Here is a 21,824-nt window from a genome sequence, read left to right on the forward strand (position 1 = left end):
AAATATATATTATGTTGCGTATGAATGATTTATGAAGCAAACATTCTATGTTTCCACACACACACACACACACACACACACACAAGTCTTCTTGCCTACATATTCTAATCGGATTCCTGAGAAAAATAATGGAATTATTTACTTTACAATGAAATACATACATTTTCTTTCCAGATATAAAAAAGGGCAGACTTCTAAAAAGAGTCTCTGTTTGTTCATAAAATCCTATAAAAATACATTAATATGCTTACATGTTTTTCCTTTGACTTGATAATCCAGTTTATCAGAAACAAAAACAGCAATACACAAATACAGGCAAATCACATTAATCTTGCAGCAGTACAATATCAACATCATCATGAACGCCTTGCAAAAGTAGCTCTCCTTGGTATGAAACAATTTTCCTTCGTTTTGCAGCTTTCAGAGTTCCTACCAGTGCTTCAAAGAGGTTGGCACATTTATCATCTCGGAAGAGGACGCCAAATTTCACACTTAACTTTCCATCAGCATCTAAAAAGAAAATATAATGTTAGCAAACACAAAGTCTGTTTCTCGGCCCAGTGTACAGTAGAATCAGAAAATCTTTAATAAACAGCTGTCAGGGACCTCTCCAGAGTTACTGAAGAGCAATGGCATCAAGCTGGAGACTAAGGTGCACCTGATCTGGGATATAACTTCACAATTGCGTGCTATGCATCAGAGAGCTGGACAGTGACTAGGGAGGCTAGAAAGAGAATTGACGTCTTTGAGCTGTGGTGCTGAAGAGGAGCGTTGAATAGACTGCTAGAAGAACAAACATTTGTCCTGGAGAGGGTGAAGCCAGGCTGCTCCTTGGAGGCAAGGATTCTGAAGCTTCGTCAGACATACTTTGGGCATGTTGCAAGGAGAGACTGGTCCTTGGAGAGGGACATCATGTTTGGGAGAGTGGCAGGACAGCGCAGGAGAGGAAGATCCTCTATGAGGTGGATTGATTCAGTGACTGGGGTAATGAGAGTAGGTGTGTCGGAGACAGTGAGGTTGGCACAGGATAGAGTAGGGTTTAGGGCTCTTGTGTATAGGGTTGCTATAATTCCCAAGTGGCTTGACGGCACATAACAATAGTAATGCAGCTATAGGGGAAACCCTAAACAAATGAAGTGACACAGTGGCTGTAACGATGGGCTGGAGCATATCAGAGACAGTGAGGATGGAGCAGGAGAGGAGAAGGTTCAGATCTGTAATTCAGAGTCGCTATGAGTCGTAGTCACCTTGATGGTACCTAAAGAAAAACACCAAATGGGCTAATCAAGATTACAATTTACAGTCATCAATTCAATGTGGCCACTTCCCAGATCAAAAAGTGATGGAGCAAAATAATGTGTGATATGCCTTCTAGTTTTAGGATTATCTGGAAAGATGTTGGAAAGGGAATAAAAACCAGAAGGTTATAAAAGATTAATGTGTTACATTACAACTAAATCAAAATAGCAGCTGTTCAATCAATGCTGACTCAAGGCAATCCCACATACATATTCCATAGAATTTTCAGTGGTTGAACTTCAGAAATAGAGCACCAGGTCTCCCCCTGAGGCTCCTCTGAGCAAACTCCAACTGTCTACTTTCCATTTAGCAGGTGACAACGGTAACTGTTAGTATCCTCGGCAGCTATTGAATCAGAAACCCTGCACTTCTACATTAGCTAACTCAAACTTGCATTGCCGTCAAATATAATTTTAAACTAAAGGCACTTCCAGAGGCCACCGCTCAGCCAAATAACAGACTCACTCTAAAATAAACAGGAAACCCAAGCTGCATTTACGCCAACCTGTAAACTGAGGAGAAAACAAGCAACAAATCTGGGCAAAGAGTGACCAGAGGAGTTCTCCTGAAGTAAATCCACTAAACTGAGAATAAATTTATCAAGAAAAACAGGGATTCTGCCAATGCCTAGCTAGGAAGGCAAAGATGTACCTCTCTGGTTTTCTTACTTCTGGTCACAAAACCGTCTGCAAAGATAACCTTGCATGGATTACAGCCATAAATGAAGCTGCTGGGCAAAACTCATCAGTAACATGAGAGTTAAAATATCCACAAAATGAGGGTATAAAAATATGTCCATACTACAGATGATGATTACTGATTCAGATCCACTAGACAGCAGTGGTTTTGTAGGAAAGGTTCCTCAGAGAAGGCTCAACACTTAGTCAATTCTCAATCCCATTAAATTTCTAAAAGTCACCAAAGGCAGAAACCTATGAGTAATCCTGAATTCTATTCACTCTCCTTCGTTCTGATCCACTTCCATAATAGCTTGCCTCTGGAAATCCTATGAACATGGAGAAAAGACGAAAGTTATACAGAGGTCCAGGACTTCCATTCATAGGGTCGCTATGAGTTGCCTACGACTTGACAGCACTTAACAACAACGGCATAGAGAGCAGTTGGCCTAGTGGACAGAAAGTCATGCTCCCAAGCCAAAGGTGGATGACTCTACTCTGCAGCCCTCTGGCCTGTCTTTAATTGGTTTTGGTGAAACATTCTTCTAGGTCGTGTAACCCTGGTATGTCCACTTGCTGTACAGTGGTAACTTGTGGTCACTGTGACACTGATGAGTCAAATGCGAGAATGGTTACACACGGGGGACGGGCTTTGGTGGAGATGCCTGATTAAAACAAGCTTGGAAGCAGGAGTGGCATCAACTTCCATAATAGTTTGCCTCTGGAAACTCTATAAACCTGGAGAAAGGATGAAAGTTATACAGGGGTTCAGTACTTTCGTTGATAGGGTCGCTGTGAGTCGCCTACGACTCGACGGCACTTAACAACCCCAGAACCCTTTGCAGTTCTAGCCTCTCTTCTCCAGTGACAATTCCTGGGGTTGGGGCCTAATTGGATTTCTCACCTGGGTAACTGCCAAACTCTTCAGCAACCTTCCTTTTTGATACCTTCCATAAATGTGTCGGATGAGCTTTGTAAACCACAAGCCTGACTGACATTATTCTGCTTCTTTGCATGACTCCCTCTAAAAACGAAAACCCCAGAACTCACTCATTGCCATCGAGTCAAAACTGACTCATATCTGATGCTGTAGAAAATTTTCAGAAGCTGTAAATCACACAGGAGGAAACTGCCCGTCTTTCTTCCACAGAGATGCTGGTGGATTCAAACCACAGAGACCAGAGACACTGGCTCTGGGTTAAAAGTGCAGCTCCCCATGAACTATCCCAGAGCTCCCTTGCACCTTCAAAGGAAAGTCCTTGGCCTCATGAATCTCTTCATATTCTGGTTCTTACACGTGCCTTGCACCCTTTTCTGATTTCCTACCCTAATGCTCCATGTACCTTTAAGTCAATCATAAGGAACTGTTTACAGGTGTCAAAGTGAAATGACATATTCTATCTTGATAGTTTTGTCATGTTGAGCCGTGTGCCAAGCATCCTAGGCTCTTTTCCTCACCTAAATTATTTTTCTTCACAAATGGACTCAAATCAATATCTTCTCTGAGAAGACTTCCCTGATCCTCTGAGACAACAGCTCTTCTTCTAAAACGGAATAGCTAATCTATCAAAGTACTCATTAGTTATAATAATTAATAGCTAACACTTATTGAGTGTGCTGCTTTCTCAGAACTGTTCAATAATTCCACACTTGTTAAACTCACTTAATCTTCATTTTATTGACAAGACACAATTGATTGCAAGCAGTGCCATTACTCTATAGACCAATTAAGCTGCCAATTTATAGCACACCGTGTATTGTAAGACGCATCCTTATTGTAGAGAATTTAAAGTGGGAGGGTGAGGGGAAGAACCTTTAACTCATCAAAATAGACTGTTTTCTTTATAATAAATAAGGAAGGAAAAGCATAGGTAAGTTTAGGAATGTGTCCAAAGTTATACAGCAAGTGTACAGAGGAGCTGAGACTTTATCCTAGAGAATCTGACTTAAGAGTACAGGTTTTTAGCCATGTCCAATACTTGGTTCCCATTTATTTGCATTTTCTCCTTACTCTCCATCTCCTCAAATAGAGACAGAAACAGAATTTGTTTCTTTCCACATCTCCCAAATTGTATACCAAGTGAGTGCTCAAGAATTAGTTGCTGAATGAAGAACTTCAATCTCCAATCTTTCTTCATTTTACTCTTCTTCATTGGATAATAAATGAGAGAACATAAGAAATTCTTTATTTTAAAAAAAGAACTAAATAGTTTCTAATTAATATATCATGTAAAGATTAGTCAAAATCATGGCAGGAACAACTTCAATAATTAACCTAGTGAGTGAGAGGGTAACAGCTCCATTTTCATCCTCAGTAAATTATCCAGAGGGGGCGCTGGTGGCTTAGTGGTAAGGAGTTGCACCACTAATCCAAAGGTACTCGGTTTGAATCTACCAGCTATTCCGCATAAGAGAAAGATGGGCAGTCTCCTCCTGTGCAATTTACTGCCTCTGAAAACCTGCTGGGGGGTTAGCTATGGGTCAGTTCCAACTCAACATTACTTAACAACAACAATGAGTCATCGAAGGTGATGTCTTGGAGTATAGAACACTATCTGGCAGTTCTACTCTGTCCTGTAGGATATATGAGAGGGCTCTTAGTTGACAAGTAAGTGTAAACTCTGTATTTCTACAATAATACAGTAACAGCTTAATGTCATTTTCAAAGTATAGCTTGTTATTTCAAAGGACTTGCAATTCATAAACAAGAAGTAGAAAAACTGAAAACTGCCATTGACTTGATTCTGACTTATAGAAAGCCTACAGAACTTAGTATACTTGCCCTATGTTCAGAGGCAAGAATGATAAAGCTTCGCTTCCCATACTTTGGACATATTGCTAGCAGGTGTTACTCCCTGGAGAGAGACGATGTTGGGAAAGGTGGAGGATCAGCGCAAAGAAGAGAAAGACCCTCAACCAGATGAATTGACAAGGTGACTGCTGCAGTGGGCTCTTGTGTGTCAGGAAGTGCGAGGATGGCGCGGGACAGGACTGGGTTCAGATCTTTTGTTCATAGGGTCGCTATGAGTGGTACTCAACTTGAAGGCACCTAACAATAACAGCAACAACAAAAAGCAAGTCCAAGGCTGGAAATCTTTGCAGAAGTGGACAGTTACATCCTTCTTCCATGGAGAGATTAATAGGTTTGGATCACCAGTCTTGTAGCTGAGTAACTGAACCATGGCATCACCAGGCTTCCTCAAATTCATAAGCAGACAGAGCTCTAAGGAAGAATCAAGCTAGAACTACCTAACCGTTCTCATGAGGCACTAATGCTTATGTGTCTTGTCTGAAATGTCAAGACATACTTTGAAATTACGTTAAGCTGTTACTGTATTTTTAAGTATGCACTCTACCATTGACCTACACCCCTCCATTGTTATTTCTGTATTCATTGTATTTCTGTAGAAATAAAATCTGGGATCTACATTTGTTCATCAACTACAAATCTCCCTCATATTTTTTAAGTGTCTTGTTCTAATTTTTTCACATCAACATATAAAACTTCATGGCAATGAGGTTTTCTTTTTATATTTAAGTTGCCTGCCTATTTGCTGCTAAAGAAAATTACTTCAGAAATAACAAAACCATCACCCAACCCAAAACAAACCCATTTCCCTGAAAGACAGAGCACAACTGCCCCAGAGGGTTTACAAGGCTTAAATCTGCACAGAAGCAGCTTGCCACATTTTTCTCCCAAGCAGTGGCTAGCAGATTTGAACCACTGATCTACAGCTAAGCACTAAATGCTTTGACTACTGCTTTGATGTCAGTTTGAGGAGTAAGGTACATCTGATTCAGACCATAGTCTTTCCAATCACTTACTGTGCATCTGAGAGCTGGACAATGAATAAGGATGACAGAAGAATTGATGCCTTTGAGCTGCAGTGCTGGAGAATTGCACTGAACATCCCATGGACAGACAAGAGAACAAACAGATATGTCTTGGAAAGGATACAGCCAGAATGTTCTTTGGAGGCAAGAACAATGAGGCTTCACCTCACATAATTTGGGCATATTACTACGAGGTGCTGTTTCTTGGAGAGGGACATGATGCTGGGAAGGGTGGAGGACTGGCAAAGGAGAGGAAAACCCTCAACCTGGTGGATTGACACAGTGACTGCTGCAATGGGCTCTTGTATGTAGGGAAGTGTGAGGATGGTGCAGGATAGAACAGGGTTTTCTTCATAGAAACACTATGAGTCCTACTCAACTGGATGGCACCTGACAACAACAACTGCTTTGAAACTACTTTTAAGATGGTTTATTAGTTAGATGTTCATAAATACCTGACTATACAAAACTCAGGAAGCTCTGGTAGCTTAGTGGATAGGGATTTGTGCTGTCAACCCAAAGGTGAGCAGTTCAAATCCATCAGATGCTGTGTAGGAGAAAGATAGGTGATCTCCTCCTGTGCAGTTTACAGCCTCTGAAAACCTTCTGGAGGGTCGGCCAGAAGATGGTTCCAATTCAGCAGCAATGAGTGAGTGAAACAAAACTCAGGAAAAAAAAATAGACCATTTAGTATCATTTTAAAATCTAAATCCCAGTTATGTGAAAGATTACAAAGTGGTGAGTGTTTTGAGCAGAGATAATGAATCTTCACAAAGAGACAAACAAAAATTTGAACAGATCCAGTCACCAGATTTCAACATGACCACCAGATTAAATAAATTTGGTCATTTTCTGTCGATTTGAATAGAATTTCCCAATCATCCTTTGCACTGAGATCACAATACCCCATAACACTTGGTCTCCAGATGCCACTTCTGGGATTAACCCTGGGCTAAGGGCAGAACTGCCCAAGCTGTGTCCTGAAGCCCTGGGTAAAACAATTACAGGCTTCCACCAAAAGGCTGGTCCTGGTGCTCTGAGGGAAAAATAAAAAAAATGCACGAGTTAAAGTACTTACTTTTGGAACCTAAGCGATGAATTTCCTCCACTAAAAGGCTAACTTCATGATCCACGTTCATTGCTGCCTGGGGGGAAAAGAAAAGCATTTGTATTACTACCTTTTTTCCTTCCTTCCATTAAGCACATATTGCCAAATCCAAGAGCCTTTTTTTCCCCATATAGCAGTTATTTCCATCAATTTACCATACTCCTTTTTAAAAAATTTCATGTTAGTTACATGGTACTAAACTTCTATCTTTGTAATGCCCTTCTCTGCTGACTCCACCATTCTTGCGTTCTGCCTGTTGGGGAGAACACAGCCACCCTCTGGCTCTGAGTCGTGAAGACCGATGCACAGCAGAACCGAGTGAGCACCACCCTCACAGTCCTTTGTATGTGACTCCACTGCTGCAGGCACCGTGCACTTCGCATGCCTTCCATTCTAGGAAGCTCATCTTCCAATCCTGTATCAAACAGTATTCTGCTGTGATCTGTCTATAGGGTTTCTGCTAGCTAATTTCTGGAAGCAGATTAAGAGTGCGTTGGGGGTTTTTGGGGGGATTTTTCCCCCCATAGTTGGTCCTAGTCTGGAAGTGCTGCTGAAATCTATCCATCATAGATCATGATGCTTGTATTTGAAACACCAGTGGTCAAGCTTCCAGCTTCATAGTAACACACCAACCACCAGAGAATGACACTGACAGACGAGTGGTCGGTTCTCCTTGCATTAACTCTAAGCAAGTCTTCTCTGAGGTGCTCTGCTACATGCCAAAGATACAAAGGTGAGGAGCATAGTCTTTGCTCTGAAGAAAGGTCTGGGATGAACAGCACCCCACAAGGTTTACATGGTGGGTACAAGTCATAATGGGAAAGTAGGAGGGAGACACAGAAAACTCATGGAGGGTGGGTCTCCGAGGGAGGAGGGAAACAGACTGGCAAGTGGAACAGGTATTCTATGCAGCGGGAAGAACATATGCAAAAATGAGAAGAAAAAAAATAATGAGAAAACCAGGCTGGCCTGAGGCAGGCGCTAGGTCAGAAGCAGAGGTTACAGAGATCAGCTGACAGGGCCCCTATCCTCTGGAGCCTGGAGTCTAGGGGTGGGCCACACAGACTTAACTTTAATATCAGGTCAACGCAATGACTTCTGGGTCATACAGAAAGGCATCCTGTCTTTCTCTGGATGGTGCCCAGTGCAAACGGACTGCAATGAAGAGCTTGAGACGACAGTGCTTCAATTCTAGATAAGGAAGAGTCTGGAATGTATCAGGGGCTGAGAAACATGTCCTGTCTAAGTCTTCCAGGGTCTAGGTGCTGCTCATCATTCTAGTCTCTTCCACTCTAACCTGTTGATTTCCGCTTGCTGCTAAATGCCACATGGGGCTTCCTTTTATCCATTAGATTCTCCTCACTCTTCACTGCCAGTTTTCACACACAGCCCAGTATAATAAATATCTCTATTCCTCTGCTATGGCTAACCTCCACACATCCAAATTAGTTCTCTTATCCTCCACAAAGGCTTCCTGGAGCCCCTGGTCTAAGCCAGATCCTCTGCTGGTGTCCACACAACACTGTGGTCCCATCCTCACTTTACTGAAATGGAATTATAGTAAACTCCCTGGGCCACTGGAACCCAGCAGCTCGTCTGCTACCAAGACCAAAGGCTCAATAAATATAGAATTTTGTGAATGGGGAGAAGGAGTCAATGTGTCAGAGTGGAGTAGAAAAGATTCCCCAGAGGAAGAGGGTCCAGAAACAGAGAAAAAGGAAGTAAAGAAGGCTGGCAAATCCCACAGAGAGGGAGAGAAAACACCATGGAGGAAGCAATGAGAGAACAGGTAGAGAAGGAAGACAAGAACTTTAGTCATGTAGGGGCCATGAAGTAAAGGAAGAAGAAACTCTGCATAAGAAGGCAGTAATTTACTAAAACAACAACATGAAGGTCAGTGAGTATAAGCAAATAGGCAGAAAATGTATCTGCTTAGTCTGTTTTCAAATTATAAATTTTCCAAGTGAAGTAAGGGACTAAGAAATTGGGGCTGCATGTATGGTCTACTTCCAAGTAATGTACTGGCAGAAACAATTGTATCCGGACAGATTGTAACTAATTGTCAGTAGCTTTTAAAAACAAGAGTGACATCTATGACTACATGCCAGCTGCTTAGCTGATACTGATTGGGACCTCAGACTACCACTGCCATCTGCTACATTACGTATGAGTACAACATAATTTAAAAAGCTCGCATTGCAATAAAATGTGAAAATCTTAAATGAAATGAAATCCGTGACTTAATATTCAGAACTTTGTGTTAAATCTATGACATTCTATTCCATTCAAAACTTGGCTTAAGTAAAACATTTAAAGCTAAGATATACCCAGAGAATATAGCCAGTAGGTTAAATCTTGGATACTAAGCCATGAGAACAATGGGAGAAAACCTGCTAACTTCAAGTTTTCTGGACAGCTGTTAGTTTTGCTTGCTTATAAGAAATTCCATACCCTGGCACCAACAATTTCAGAATTCAAGGATAGTCTTTCCTTCCTATTCAAAGTCCACATAGCTTGGGTAAAACCTCTCCCTGAGCTCTAGGTTGTTGTCGCCAGGTACCCTCAAGTCAGAACCAACCCACAGCTGACCCTCCAGCAGTTATTAAAAGCAGTTAAATTGCTTTGAATTGCATTGAAGGTGATTGCCCATCTTTGTCCCACAGAACAGCTGGTGGATTCAAACTGTGTGTCTTCAGGTGGACAGTGCAGTTCCTTACTACTAGGCCACCAGAGCTCCCTGGAGCTCTAGGAGTGGTTCATAGCCAGCAGCTGCTTTGGGGAAAAAGGTCAGTCCCATAGAGGACAATAAGAGTCAACTCAAATTAAACTCACTGTCATCAAATCAATTCTACTCACAGGGACCCTCCATCAGATTACCAAGGTTATAGACTTGATGACACACAACAATGAATACCTTTATGGAAACAGCATATGGCCAGCTGGTGGATTCAAACTGCCAACCTTTTGGTCAGCAACCCAATACAATTATTCACTACAATAATGAATGGAATGTTGAAAGAAATGTCTGAAGGGATCAAGGTCCCTGCCAATTCTCAGAGTCCTTGGATGGTGTAAACAGTGTGTTAAGATGCAAATTGTGAGGGTGGGGATTTGAGTCCTCCCACAGGTACCAAAGGAGGAGGGATGGCTAGCTATCAGAAAAGTAACCACTGAGGAGCCAATGGAATACAGTTCATTCTGTTGCCTGAGATGGAACTGACTCAATGGCAACTTAGCCCATTTTCAGATTCTCTGATTTTCTCAAACATTGACAACTTACATGCTTTAACACTGTTTTACCTTCCTCCCACTCAGGACTACTTCAGACTTAGCTGGAAATTAGTGTAACAAGAATCAAAGACGGAATCCCAGTATTATGTAGAAAATGTAAATATGTGGGTTGTTTTTAAATAAATGTTTTATTCTTATTAATTTAAATGAAAATTTACAGAGATTTTGGATTTCCATTCCTTCATTGCTGCACTTTTCTTCCTGTCCACCCCTCCCCCCCAGTTAGTTCTTCTCTGAAAAGTAAAAGAAAAATTATTTCACTGTTCTACAATCCCTCCCCCCAAGTCCACTCTACTATGCAGCCTCCATTCTGGACTCCTGTCATGACAATAATACCCAATCACATATCCCTTTATATGTGGGTTATTTTAAACAGATGTATGGTTATCCAATTTTAAGGAGAAGGCAGCTAGCATTTCACTTATTTCACCTCAGACTCATTTCTACGTTAACTCTTTTATTCCTAATACCTTGCAAAGTGTTTTTTCTCTATACTCCTGAATGAAGCTTAGTGAAGGGGTTAACTCTTCACAATTAAGTCATGTTCTACCACATCATTCTGCTTTTTCTCATATTTTAATGTTTGGCTGGTCCTTTGCAAGCTGCTCTGAATATAAGAATGGGCTGTAGTCTATGAAATACACACTGAGCGCTCATTAAGATAGAACACTGACAAAGAAAAGATTCCCCCTGTCCAGATCCCTGTAAGTAGGAAAGTGACAGTCGGGTTTAGAAACAATTGCTAACCTCTACCATTTGGCTTAGTGAGTTATTTAAGGGGGAAAGGGACAAAGGAGTGGGTACAGAGGGAGGGGCTGTGGGTAGATACCAACTGTTATCTCCTTCTTACAAGGCCCAGGACATTTTATAAGGACAAAGGACAGAAACCCCAGGACTAGAGCGAGCAAAAAGATCAGGAACAATGAATGAGAGGCCCAGAGGGAGATTCTATGTATGCAGGAGCCTGTCAGTAAAAGACGTCTCAACCAGAAGAAATACAGTGCCAGAGGGAAGGGGGTTTAAGAGAACAGAGGAACAGATGACAGCCGGCTGCCTAATTAGGCACTGTGTGTGAGAGTCACAAAGAAGGACTGGGGCATATGCGGAATGTTACACCATCGATTTACACTAAGAGTATAATTAAAAAGCATCCTCTTAGAGAACAAAGTCTGAGTGTATGTGTGTGTATGTATGAGACACTTTGTGTGTATGTCTGTAAGACAGAATGAGGGTGTGTGCTTTCCACCATCTGTGCACTTAAAGAAGCTGTATGATTTCTCTGTGTGTGTGTGTGTGTGTGTGTGTGTTCGTTCCACCATCTGTGTGCCTTTAGAGACTGTATATGGAGCTTGTTTTTCTAGTGTCCTTAGAAATAACCCTTTCCGGAATGGGGATCTGTGGCCTCGGGAACCAACTTCGCCCACTGTGTCCCAGCCCTCCTTTACAATCACTGACTAGCAGCTGGTCACAGGATGACTGGGTTCCTTCCTGCCTCTTGGCTGGCTCGCACACACTCCATATTTGGTCATCCTTGCTCCAAGTTTGCGGTACCGTCCGGAAGAGGTTCCAAGGGTCCTTCAATGGCAGCCCACCCCATGATCACCATTCCGCGGGTGCAGGGCTGGGGAGCGCGGGGCACAGGCTGATCCAGGCGTGCTAGGCGGGCTGGGGGCGGCCTCCCCGCGAAGGGCCACGTCCCGGAAGCCTTTGTCTCCGCAACTCGCGCCCGTGCGCCCCGGCGCACAGGGACAGCGAGCGCCCAGGCAGGGCGACCAGACGGCCCGAGCCCCTAAAGTCCCCGCCAGGAGCGCCCCAAGCCGCAGCCACCTCTGGCGCGGTAGGGTACCCTGCCTGGTACCCACCAAAATCCGTGCAGCCTGTGCGCTCGCTCCTAGCCTTCCCCACCCAGTGCTGCAGAACTGCCTCCCCGAGCCACCACTGAGCGCAAAGCAGATACGGTGCACCGCGGTAGAAAGCACAAAATCGCCGCTTGCTTCCCGGGTCACCCTGGGCCGCCGGTAAAAGGTCACATGAGCGGGGTGTGGAAGTGTGCTGGGGAGATGGGGCGTGGGGGCGCGAGCCTTCGGGTCTCCAGCCCTCACTGCCGCAGCGCAATGTCTGGGATAACCTTGCCCGCCCTGCGCCCCTCGCCGGGTCCCGGGTTGCCACTAGCACACATGACACCAGCGCTCGGGCTTCAGTCAACTCCATCCAGACTTCCTCATACCTGCCACGTCCGCCCAGGGACTCACCTCCGCGTCTCGTCTCGGTGTCTCTGCTGAGGGGAAGCGGGTACTGAGTCTTTGCGTGATCTCTTAAAATGTACTGAGCAGAGGCCGAGGAAGGAAGTGACTGAGGCAAAGAGAAAGGCTGGTGTGGAGGAGGAGGAAGAAGAGGAGGAGGAGCAGCGTGAGGGGAGAAAGTAATAGTTTAAGCGCTCGTGAAGGGGGGCCGCCCACACCGTCAGGCCCAGCCTATGGGGAGGACACTTATGGGAGGAGACGCCGGGGAGGGGCCACGCCAAGGCAGGTGGCCGGTGATGGAGGCTTCTAGGCAAACCGACCCGCAGCTACCGAGAGCCCCAAATCCTGTCTCTACTCCACACTCCACCTCCGCAGCAGTTCCTGGGTGTTGATTGCATGCCACGATCTCTCCAAAGGTCAAAGCCAAAATGGTCACAAGGTGCTGAGTGCTGAGCTCTCCCTGAAAGATCAAGATGCTGGTGTATCAGGAGGTGGGCTTCCAACCGGTTCATTCCGGTTCGACACCTACAGCTCCTTGCTGAGAATTTGTCATTCCGTTCCAGATATATTGACTCAGAATCTAGATTTTAATAAGATCTTATGTAAGAATCATCTGGTGATTTGGTTAAATGTGGGTTCTGATTCAATGCATCTGGGGTGGAAATGCACGTTCTCATCAGGAAGCGGGACGGGTAGGAACCCATCAGAAACACTGCCTCTGAGCACGAGGTCCCTGAACACTCAGAGGTCAGCATGGCCTGATTTACAGAACAAAACTTCCTTGGGAACTGTCTGATTGTACTGCAAATAAAATTGACAGGGATCAAAGTCAACAGGTTTCTCCATTTCCTTTACTTTCTCTACAACTTAGTAGGGACCTCTGGTGGCAGTGACGTTGCTGACTCAAGGGCCACGCCTCCGTGACGATTCTAAAAGGGCCCAGTGGAAAAAAGGTGAGCAATCTCCTCCCCCTGCGATTTGCAACCCAATAGAGGGTCAGCTCAGGGTCGTTTCCAACATCCTGGCTCTGAGTAATTTTAAATACTTAGTCCATGTCTCATAGTCCTTTTATTATTGTATTTCCTGCTCTTGTGTGTAGTTGTATACATTGTGCTTGCAGTACCCCAAATTCCACTGGAAAAGACACAAAACCCTGCTAATGGAAGAGCCAAACGATTCCTAGGGGAAACCTGGAGGGAAAACAACACCAAAAACAAAAGGCGCAGTAGAGTCTGACGGTAACCCATTAGCTTCAGAGTAGAATTGTGCTCTGTTGAGTTGACAAGGTCTATAAGAAGCAGATTATCAGATTTTTCCTCCAAGGAGGCTCTTGGATTCAAACTGTCATCCTTAATTAATCATTCCTGCCCCTCTGGGGCTCCGTTCTCAGAAGAAGAGCTGGAAAAATAACTACATTGTGGTTCTCATTCCATACTAATAATTGACTGAGTTAAGAACGACTGACTCTGACTCATGGTAACCCCTATAGGATGAAGTAGGACAACCTATAAAGTTTCCACGGCTACACAGCTATCAGCAGGTTCAAAACACCAATTTTTTTTGTTAGCATCCAAATACTTTTAACCACTTTGTCACCAGGGCTCCTTGGCATGGCCATGGTAGACCATTAAGTTACAGTTTAGGATCACCAGTCAAGCTTTAAAGCTCAACATTTAAAAAAAAATAAATAAATAGATTCTCACCGCTGGGTAAATAGGCAGCACCATAATAGTGAAGAGATTGAGACTGTTAACAGTTTCAGTTTGTTTGGCTCCACAATCAATACTCTTGGAACCAGCAGCCAGGAAATAAAAAAACAAATTGCATTGGAAAAAACTGCTATCAGGGACCTCTCCAGAGTTCTAAAGAAGCAACGATGTCAGTCTAGACACTGAGGTGCCATGGCCTGATCCAGTCCATGGTCTTCTCATTTACTTGCTATGCATCAGAGATCTGGACAATGACTAGGGATGATAGAAGAAGCATTGATGCCTTTGAGCTGTGGCGCTGGAGAAGAGTATTGAATGTACCATGGGCTGTTAGGATAGCACCAGGTTGCTCCTTGGAGGCAAGGATTTTGAAGCTTCATCTGGCATACTTGGACATTTTCAAGGTAGTAACACTCCTGGGAGAGGGACATCATGCTTGGGAGGGTGGAGGGACAGTGCAAGGAAGGCAGGCCCTGGATGAAATGGATTGACTCAGTGACTCCTCATTGATGGTAGGTGTGTCGGAGACAATGAGGTTGGCTCAGGATAAAGCAGGGTTCAGAGCTGTTGTACACAGGGTCACTATGAGTTACAAGAGACTCAACAGCACTAGAAGTAGATGGCCGGAAGTTTATTCTGAGGGGCCTCTGAGTGGACCACAAACTCCAAGGTTTCCGTTTACTGCCAAATGTGTTTTAACTGTTTGCACCACACAAGTTCTCCACGAAGTGCCTGTAGAGGCAAGTGAATAGTATAAATAAGTGAAATAAAATTGATTTGGCTTGGTTTGGTTTTTTTTATTTAATGTCTTTTGTCTTTTTTTTTCCTTTTTTTTACTATACTGCTTTATTTACAAAGTTTGTATACATTGTTTTTCACACCAGATCTTTCCCATTTCCTTCACCCCTCCCCATCAAATTGTGCGACCTTCCCCCATTCTCCAGCCTCTGCTCCCACCCCCACTCTTCCTTGGATACTCATATTCATTCTATAATAATGGTCTTATACAGTATTTGTCCTTATGGAACTGAGCTAGTTCACTTAGCATAATGCTCTCCAGCCTAAATGTCCAACCACAATCAAATGAATTGAGAAATGATGGTGCATTCACACCGTGGAATACTACACAGCACACAGGAGCAATGATTTTGTAAGTTACTACCTAACTTGGGAGAAACTGATGAGCATTATGATTGGAGGGTTTTAAAGCTAGTGGTTGCTACTCAATTGCCTGTGAAAATGTGCACCTAGTATTTCTACATCTTAACATTTTTCAAGAGAAGCAATGGCACTGAAAGTTTCTGTTGTGCAATACCCCCTAAAAAAGTAAAAAGGTGTTCTCTCCTGTTGGTGCAAATTGTTACCCAGCTCAATTGTTAACTGAGAGACTAGAGGTTTGAGTCCACCTGGAAGCACTTTGACGGGACAACCTGCTGATAGATTTCTGAAAGAGCAGCCATTGCAAATGTTTTGGAGCACGTTTCTGCTCTGACACCTAGAATCCTCACATGTGAAATTGAGTGAGATTTCTAAGTGAAATGTTTCCCTTTAAAACAACAACAACAACACTACAATTAAGATAATATCTAATATTTATTGTCATGAAGTCAGAAACGACTCATAGCTGAAAATCTTTCAGAGGCGAAAATCACACAGAAGGAGATTGTGCAGTCGGCTGACAAGTTCGAACTGCCAGAGAGGTTGTGGCCTTTGATTAGCCAACTCTGTACAGACTACGTACACCACCAGAGGGCCTCTAATATATAACAAGGGGATGATTTTTAAAAAGGGAGAAAAAAAGAAATGATTCAACTCATTGAAGTCGTGTGAAAATACTGTCTAGGCAAAATGAGATCTGTCAGCTGTATGCAAAATCTCTTTTCTTCTCTCTTGGTGCGGTGTCCTCTTTCTAGAAACCTGATAAATTCTCTGATTGATCACAAGACTGGCCCTCGACACTGTGGCTTGCTTGAGTTTCTGTTTTCCCTTTTTCCTGACAATTGGCTTCAAAAAGCCCTTTGAGTTTGCGCTTTCTATCCCTCGCCTTTCATTTCTCCTCTTGTAATCTAGGGAACTCTGGTACAGTCCCCAGGGAGCTGTGCTGGCTGACCTGAAAGCGGCGTCTCTCTGCTAGTCTGGACCCACCAGCACTCCTCCATGGGAGGAAGGTGGGCAGTGTCCTCCCACTTAATGTGCAGTCTGAGACCTTCTGCAGGATGAGCTAGGAGTTGGTCTGACTGACCCACGGCCTGATTGCTTCACCTTTTTCTAAAGCTTTTCTCTCTAGTCTGAGGTAACCAATTACTCCCAATTATGGAGCCAAATTTCCTATTCCCAGTTGTCACTGTCTTTCACCTCTCTGGAGTTCCTGAAATTGGTAACGACCCTTCAGTAATGATCACTTCAACAGAGAGAACATGTGTATCAGGTGCACCACCAAATCAGGTCCCAAATCATCAGTAAGAGACAGAACCCTGGGAGGCAGGGAGAGGGAGCAGTGGGAGGTGGCGAACGCAGAAAACAGAATCAACCACAGCCTCTTGGAAAGGAAATGAGAGTCTGAAGCCAAGTTCAAAACAAGCACAGCTGAAGCAGTTCAGAGTTAAAACTCTGACAGGTCTTCGAACTGGTTCGTTCTAATTTGGCCCTGTTGAAAATTTGCACTTCTATCCCAACTACACAGACTCAGAAACTACATTTTAACAAGCCCCAGTTGATCCTTGGAGAAGATCTTGATTTGAGGAAATACTGTTAAGCTGATGGAAACTGCCCTTCAGAGGAGACTCCAGGCGAGGCTGGAGTTAAGCAACCTCAACTTCTTTAATTAGCTGTGGGAGAGGACAGAGAGCAGTTAGAACACTCGCTCATTATGTTAGGAGAGGTTCTTCCTTGGAGAAGGGCATCACATTTGCAAAGGTGATGGGTTGGCTAAAGAGAGGAAGACTTTCAACTAGATGGATTGACACTGTGACTGCTGCAATGGGCTATGAGTATGATAATAATGTGTATAATGAGTATTATAATAATGATAGTAATGCAGATGACAGATGACACAACCTTGCTTACTGAAACTGAGGAGGATCTGAAGAGCTTGCTGCAGAAGATAAAGGGCTGTAGTCTTCAATATGGATTGAAGCTCAACATCCAGAAGACAAAGATTCTCACCATTGGACCAACTGACAGCACCATAATAGACAAAGAATAGACTGAGGTTGTTAACAATCTCAGCTTACTCAGCATCTCAATCGACACTCTTAACAGCAGCAGTCACGAAATCAAACGATAAATTGTATTAATTAAATCTGTTGTCAGGGACCTCTCCAAAGTGCTGAAGAGCAACGATGTCAGTCTAGAAACTAAGTTGTGCCTGATTCAAACTCTAGTCTTCACAATTACATGCTACTGGACAATGATTAAGAAAAATGATTAAGGATGACAAAAGAAGAATCGATGCCTTTGAATTGTGATGCTAAGGAGAAGAGTCTTGAACATACTATGGACTGCCAAAAAAACAAGTCTGTCTTGGAGAGGGTGAAATGAAATTTCTCCGTGGAGGTTAGTATTTTTTATTTTTAAATTGATTTTAATAAAAGTTTACAGAAACTTTGGATTTCCATTCATTCATTGTTGCACTTTACTCCCTATTTGCTTTTCTTTTTAAAAAGTAAAAAAAAAAAAAAAATTCTTTCATTGTTATTCAATCCCTCCTCCCTCCCAAGTCCACTCCACTATGCTACCTTGGTTCTGGACTCCTGTCATAACAATAATATCTAATCACTAAACCCTTTTGAACAGTTTTCTCCCTCATCTGTTTCAATGCAGTATACATTATTTATCCCCTCTTTCTCAGTCTTCCCCCAACCCCTATGTCAGTCCTCTTTTATAACAGTGGCATTATGCTGCATTTGTCCTTTTGTGACTGAGATATTTCACTCAGCAAAATGTCCTCCAGGGTCACCCATTTTATGTAATATTTCAGGAGTTCCTTGTTTTTCAATGCCACATAGTATTCCATTGTGTGAATATACCAGAGCTTCTCTATCCATTCGTTTGTTGATGGGCACTGGTTATTTCCAGCTCTTTGCTATTGTGAACAAAGCTGAAACAAACATAGGTGTGCATGTATCTGTTTGGGTGGCAGTTATGGTTTCTTTAGGGTATATTCCCAGGAGTGGAATTTCTGGGTCAAATGGTATTTCTACTTGCAACTTTTTAAGAAAGCACCATACTGCCTTCTATAGTGGTTGCACCATTGTACACTCCAATCAACAGTGAATATAAGGGTTCCAGTTTCTCCTCAACCTCACCAGCATTTGCTGTTTGCTGCTTTGTTAAATTTTGCTATTTTTACTGGGGTGAGATAATATCTCATAGTTGTTTTGATTTGCATCTCTCTTAGAGCTAGGAATTTTGAAAATTTCTTCATGTGTTTGTTTGCTATCTTAATGTCTTCTTTGGTGAAGTGTCTGTTCATATCCTGTGCCCATTTTTCAATTGGGTTGTTTACCTTTATCTTGTTGTGGTGCTCAAGTATTTTATAAATTCTAGATTTAAGGCCCTTATCTGACATGTCATTACCAAATATTTTTCCCCAGTCTGTGCTTCCCTTTTTACCCTGTTGGAGAAGGTTTTGGATGTTCATAGGGATTTGATTCTTAGAAGGTCCCATTCATATTTTTTATCCTCTCCTGGTTGTAGATTTTCCAGGATGCTTGGAAGACTGTTTATGTTGTGGATTAGGACTTCTAGGGTTCTTCCAAACTTTTCTCTAATGAAGTTTATAGTCCTTGGTTTTAGTCCTAGATCCATGATCCACTTTGAGTTGGTTTTTGCGTATGGAGTGAGGTGTGGATCTTGCTTAAGATCTTGCTTGAGTTTTCTGTAGATAGTTTTCCAATTTTGCCGGCACCATTTTTCAAAAAGCCTGTCATTTCCTCACTTAACTGATTTCATCTCCTTGTCAAAAATCAGTTGACCATAGATAGATGGGCTGATTCCTGGGTTCTCTATTCCATTGATCTATGTGCCTATCATTGTACCAGTACCATGCTGTCTTAACCATCACAGCAGTGTAGTAGGATTTGATATCAGGAAGTGAGATGCCTCCCTACCTTGTTTCTCTTTTCAAGGAATGCTTTGCTTATTTGGGCCTCTTTCCATTGCAAATGAAATTGGAGATAGCCTTTTCCATCTCATTGAAAAATGGAATTGATATTTGTATTAGGATTGCATTGAATGTATAAATTGGGCGGCTAGGATTTTGAATCTCCATTTACATACTTTGGGCACATGGTCAGGAGAGATCAGTCCTTGGAGGAGGACGTCATACTCAGAAGGGTGAAGGGACAGTGCAGGAGAGGAAGGCACTGGATGAGATAGACTGATACAGTAACTGGGGCAATGGGGCTTGGTGTATTGGAATCAGCGAGACTGGCTCAGGACAGGGCAGAGTTCAGAGTTGCTGTTCAGAGTCGCTATGGGTCACAGGCAACTCAATGGCATATAACAACAATGCTACAATGAGTATGTCAGAGACGGTAAGGATGGCACAGGATGGAACAGGACTGAGATTTGTTGTTCAGAGGGTCGCTATGACTTGACTTGAAGGTACCTAAACTAACAACAGCAATTACAAGTGATCCTTACATAAGGTCTTTTAAATGTAGATTCTGAGTCAATATATCTCTGGAAGGTGTTCTCAGCAGAGGCTTGCATGAATGATTGAAAGTCCTGCTCCTGATACCTAAGAATGAATCTAAGAATCACCTGGAGAGCTATAGTAATCACCTGGGGTTCTTTTATACGGTAGATTCTGATTGATTATACCTGAAGTAGACATAAAAATTCTTGGACCCAGAATGAAGTAGTCCAACTGGATTTTGCTGGGAGATTTCAGGCAGAAAGGAAAGTATGAGGCTGAAGTATGAGGCTGTCTGCCAAAACACAGAAAGCACGAGATAAGCATCTACAGAACAAACAGTCTTCCCAGCATCCTGTGGCTATATGCTCAGCCAGATTTGAACACAGAAGGAGGTTCTCTGGGTCCTAAATTTTTTTCATTTGAGTCAATACTGCCAAGCTGATAGAAACTGCTCTTTAGAGGAGATTCTAGAAGACGCTTGAGTTAAGCGACCTCAGCTTCTTTAATTGGCTGTGAAAGAGGACAGAGAACAGTCAGAACACACTCTATGAAAGGCCTGAGCATAATGGCACACACATTTCCTCTATAGAGAAATGTGACGTACAGCTACTTTGATGTGGCTTCCATTGCAGTATTGAGTGGGGTTTATTATTCAGAACGGCTTTCCTTGCCACTGAATTTGACTTAGCTGTGAATGAGTGGGAATATGTGACTAGGGTGTGTTAGCCTATCCACGAGGGGATTGGCTAGACTCACTAACCAACAAGTGGGTTTGCTAGCCTCGCCATTACATTGAGTACATCCAGAGTCACTCAGCAAAGGAGAAGTAGATATGCAGTGTATGCCCGTCAGGACCAGACATTTTTGTGCCATATAGACCTAACAGCAGCAGCCAGGACCAACGCAGAGAACCAGAGAGCCAACATGAGATCTAGTTGACCTTGAGATTGCTACACCTCAACGGAGAGAATCAGAACTAAGAGCTTTTGCCCAGGTTTGTTGGACAACTCTTTGGGGGTGGGAGGTAAGGGGGGAAGGGAGCCAATATTGGCAGGACTGAAAACTTTGTCACTCTGGCCCTAAGCACAGGACTCAGGGCCAAAGTCCCTGTGAACACAAACGTGGACCTAATCGTATTTTGCTACTGACCTGGAATATAATGTTTTAACTTCCCCAGTATGGTTTTATGTGGTCTGTGAGATTTCACATCAGATTTTGGACCCAGTAAAGCAGTAAGATTGGTATTGAGATGAGTAGAAAGAGATGTAGGAGCATGGGAAACATGTTTGATCTCATAGGAATTGGGTTTGCACTAGTGATGCTGTTGATGGGGACAATTCCCCTTTGTGAGGTTAGTAAAGAGCAGATATGGCTGTCCTCATGTGGTCCTTGCTCTTTTTATAAATACATTCCCTCTCTTCATGATTCCTTCCCTGGGACTAAGGCTCTAAACAACAGAAGTGCTCACAGCTTTGAACAGAAAAGTTCTCATTGTCCTTTGATCATCAATTTGATTCCTGGGCCTATTTCCAATTTCTTGTGTCAGAATCTCTGAGGGACAGAGTTTGTTAGATATGCAAAACTCAAGCCTATACACAGAACCAGAGCTAAGTTAGAGCTTGAGACATTCTGCTCTAGGCCAGCCTTCCTTCTGGCCCAGTCCTCATGGAGTTGACTACTATTACCAAGGGTCTAGGTGTTCCAGAGCAGAGCTGTGCACTATAGATTTTACTGACTGATTTTCCTCAAGAGAGTCTTTAGGCCTTTCATCCAAAGACCTCAAACCTCCAACCTTTCTCTCTGATTAAGTTTAACCCACTCAGTTAAAGATCTTCCCCCTCTCCCTTCTTTGTGTCAAATTATAAAAACCTTCAGTTAGAAGACACTGATCTTTCAAGGGTGATGGAAAAATTTGAGAATGATTAATGGTAATTGTTGAACAACACACCATAGTTCATTTCATAGACATTTACATATGAAGAGTATAGAAGTGGCATTTCATTATCTTTATGGTTCATACAC

The 21,824-nt window shown here is 43.0% G+C and overlaps 1 protein-coding gene across 1 annotated transcript; it reads right to left on the bottom strand.

Moving 5' to 3' along the window:
• Positions 1 to 325: 325 nt before the first annotated feature.
• Positions 326 to 6,949, bottom strand: ABRACL (ABRA C-terminal like). The gene is made up of 2 exons (XM_006884942.1): positions 6,889 to 6,949; positions 326 to 510 (listed from the first exon to the last, which is right to left on the bottom strand). The coding sequence occupies exons 1-2, from the start codon at positions 6,947 to 6,949 to the stop codon at positions 326 to 328; spliced, it is 246 nt and encodes an 81-aa protein (XP_006885004.1).
• Positions 6,950 to 21,824: the final 14,875 nt, after the last annotated feature.

This window comes from Elephantulus edwardii, unplaced genomic scaffold (assembly GCF_000299155.1).
Source record: "Elephantulus edwardii isolate Elephantulus edwardi_28Jun2011 unplaced genomic scaffold, EleEdw1.0 scaffold00039, whole genome shotgun sequence".
Taxonomy (NCBI): Eukaryota; Metazoa; Chordata; class Mammalia; order Macroscelidea; family Macroscelididae; genus Elephantulus; species Elephantulus edwardii.

Excerpts from the sequence above, each read along its gene's own strand:
- ABRACL (XM_006884942.1), bottom strand. The coding sequence starts at position 6,949 with ATGAACGTGGATCATGAAGTTAGCCTTTTAGTGGAGGAAATTCATCGC. Across the intron at positions 511-6,888 it reads TCATCGCTTAGGTTCCAAAA|ATGCTGATGGAAAGTTAAGT; the intron begins GTAAGTACTTTA and ends TTTTCTTTTTAG.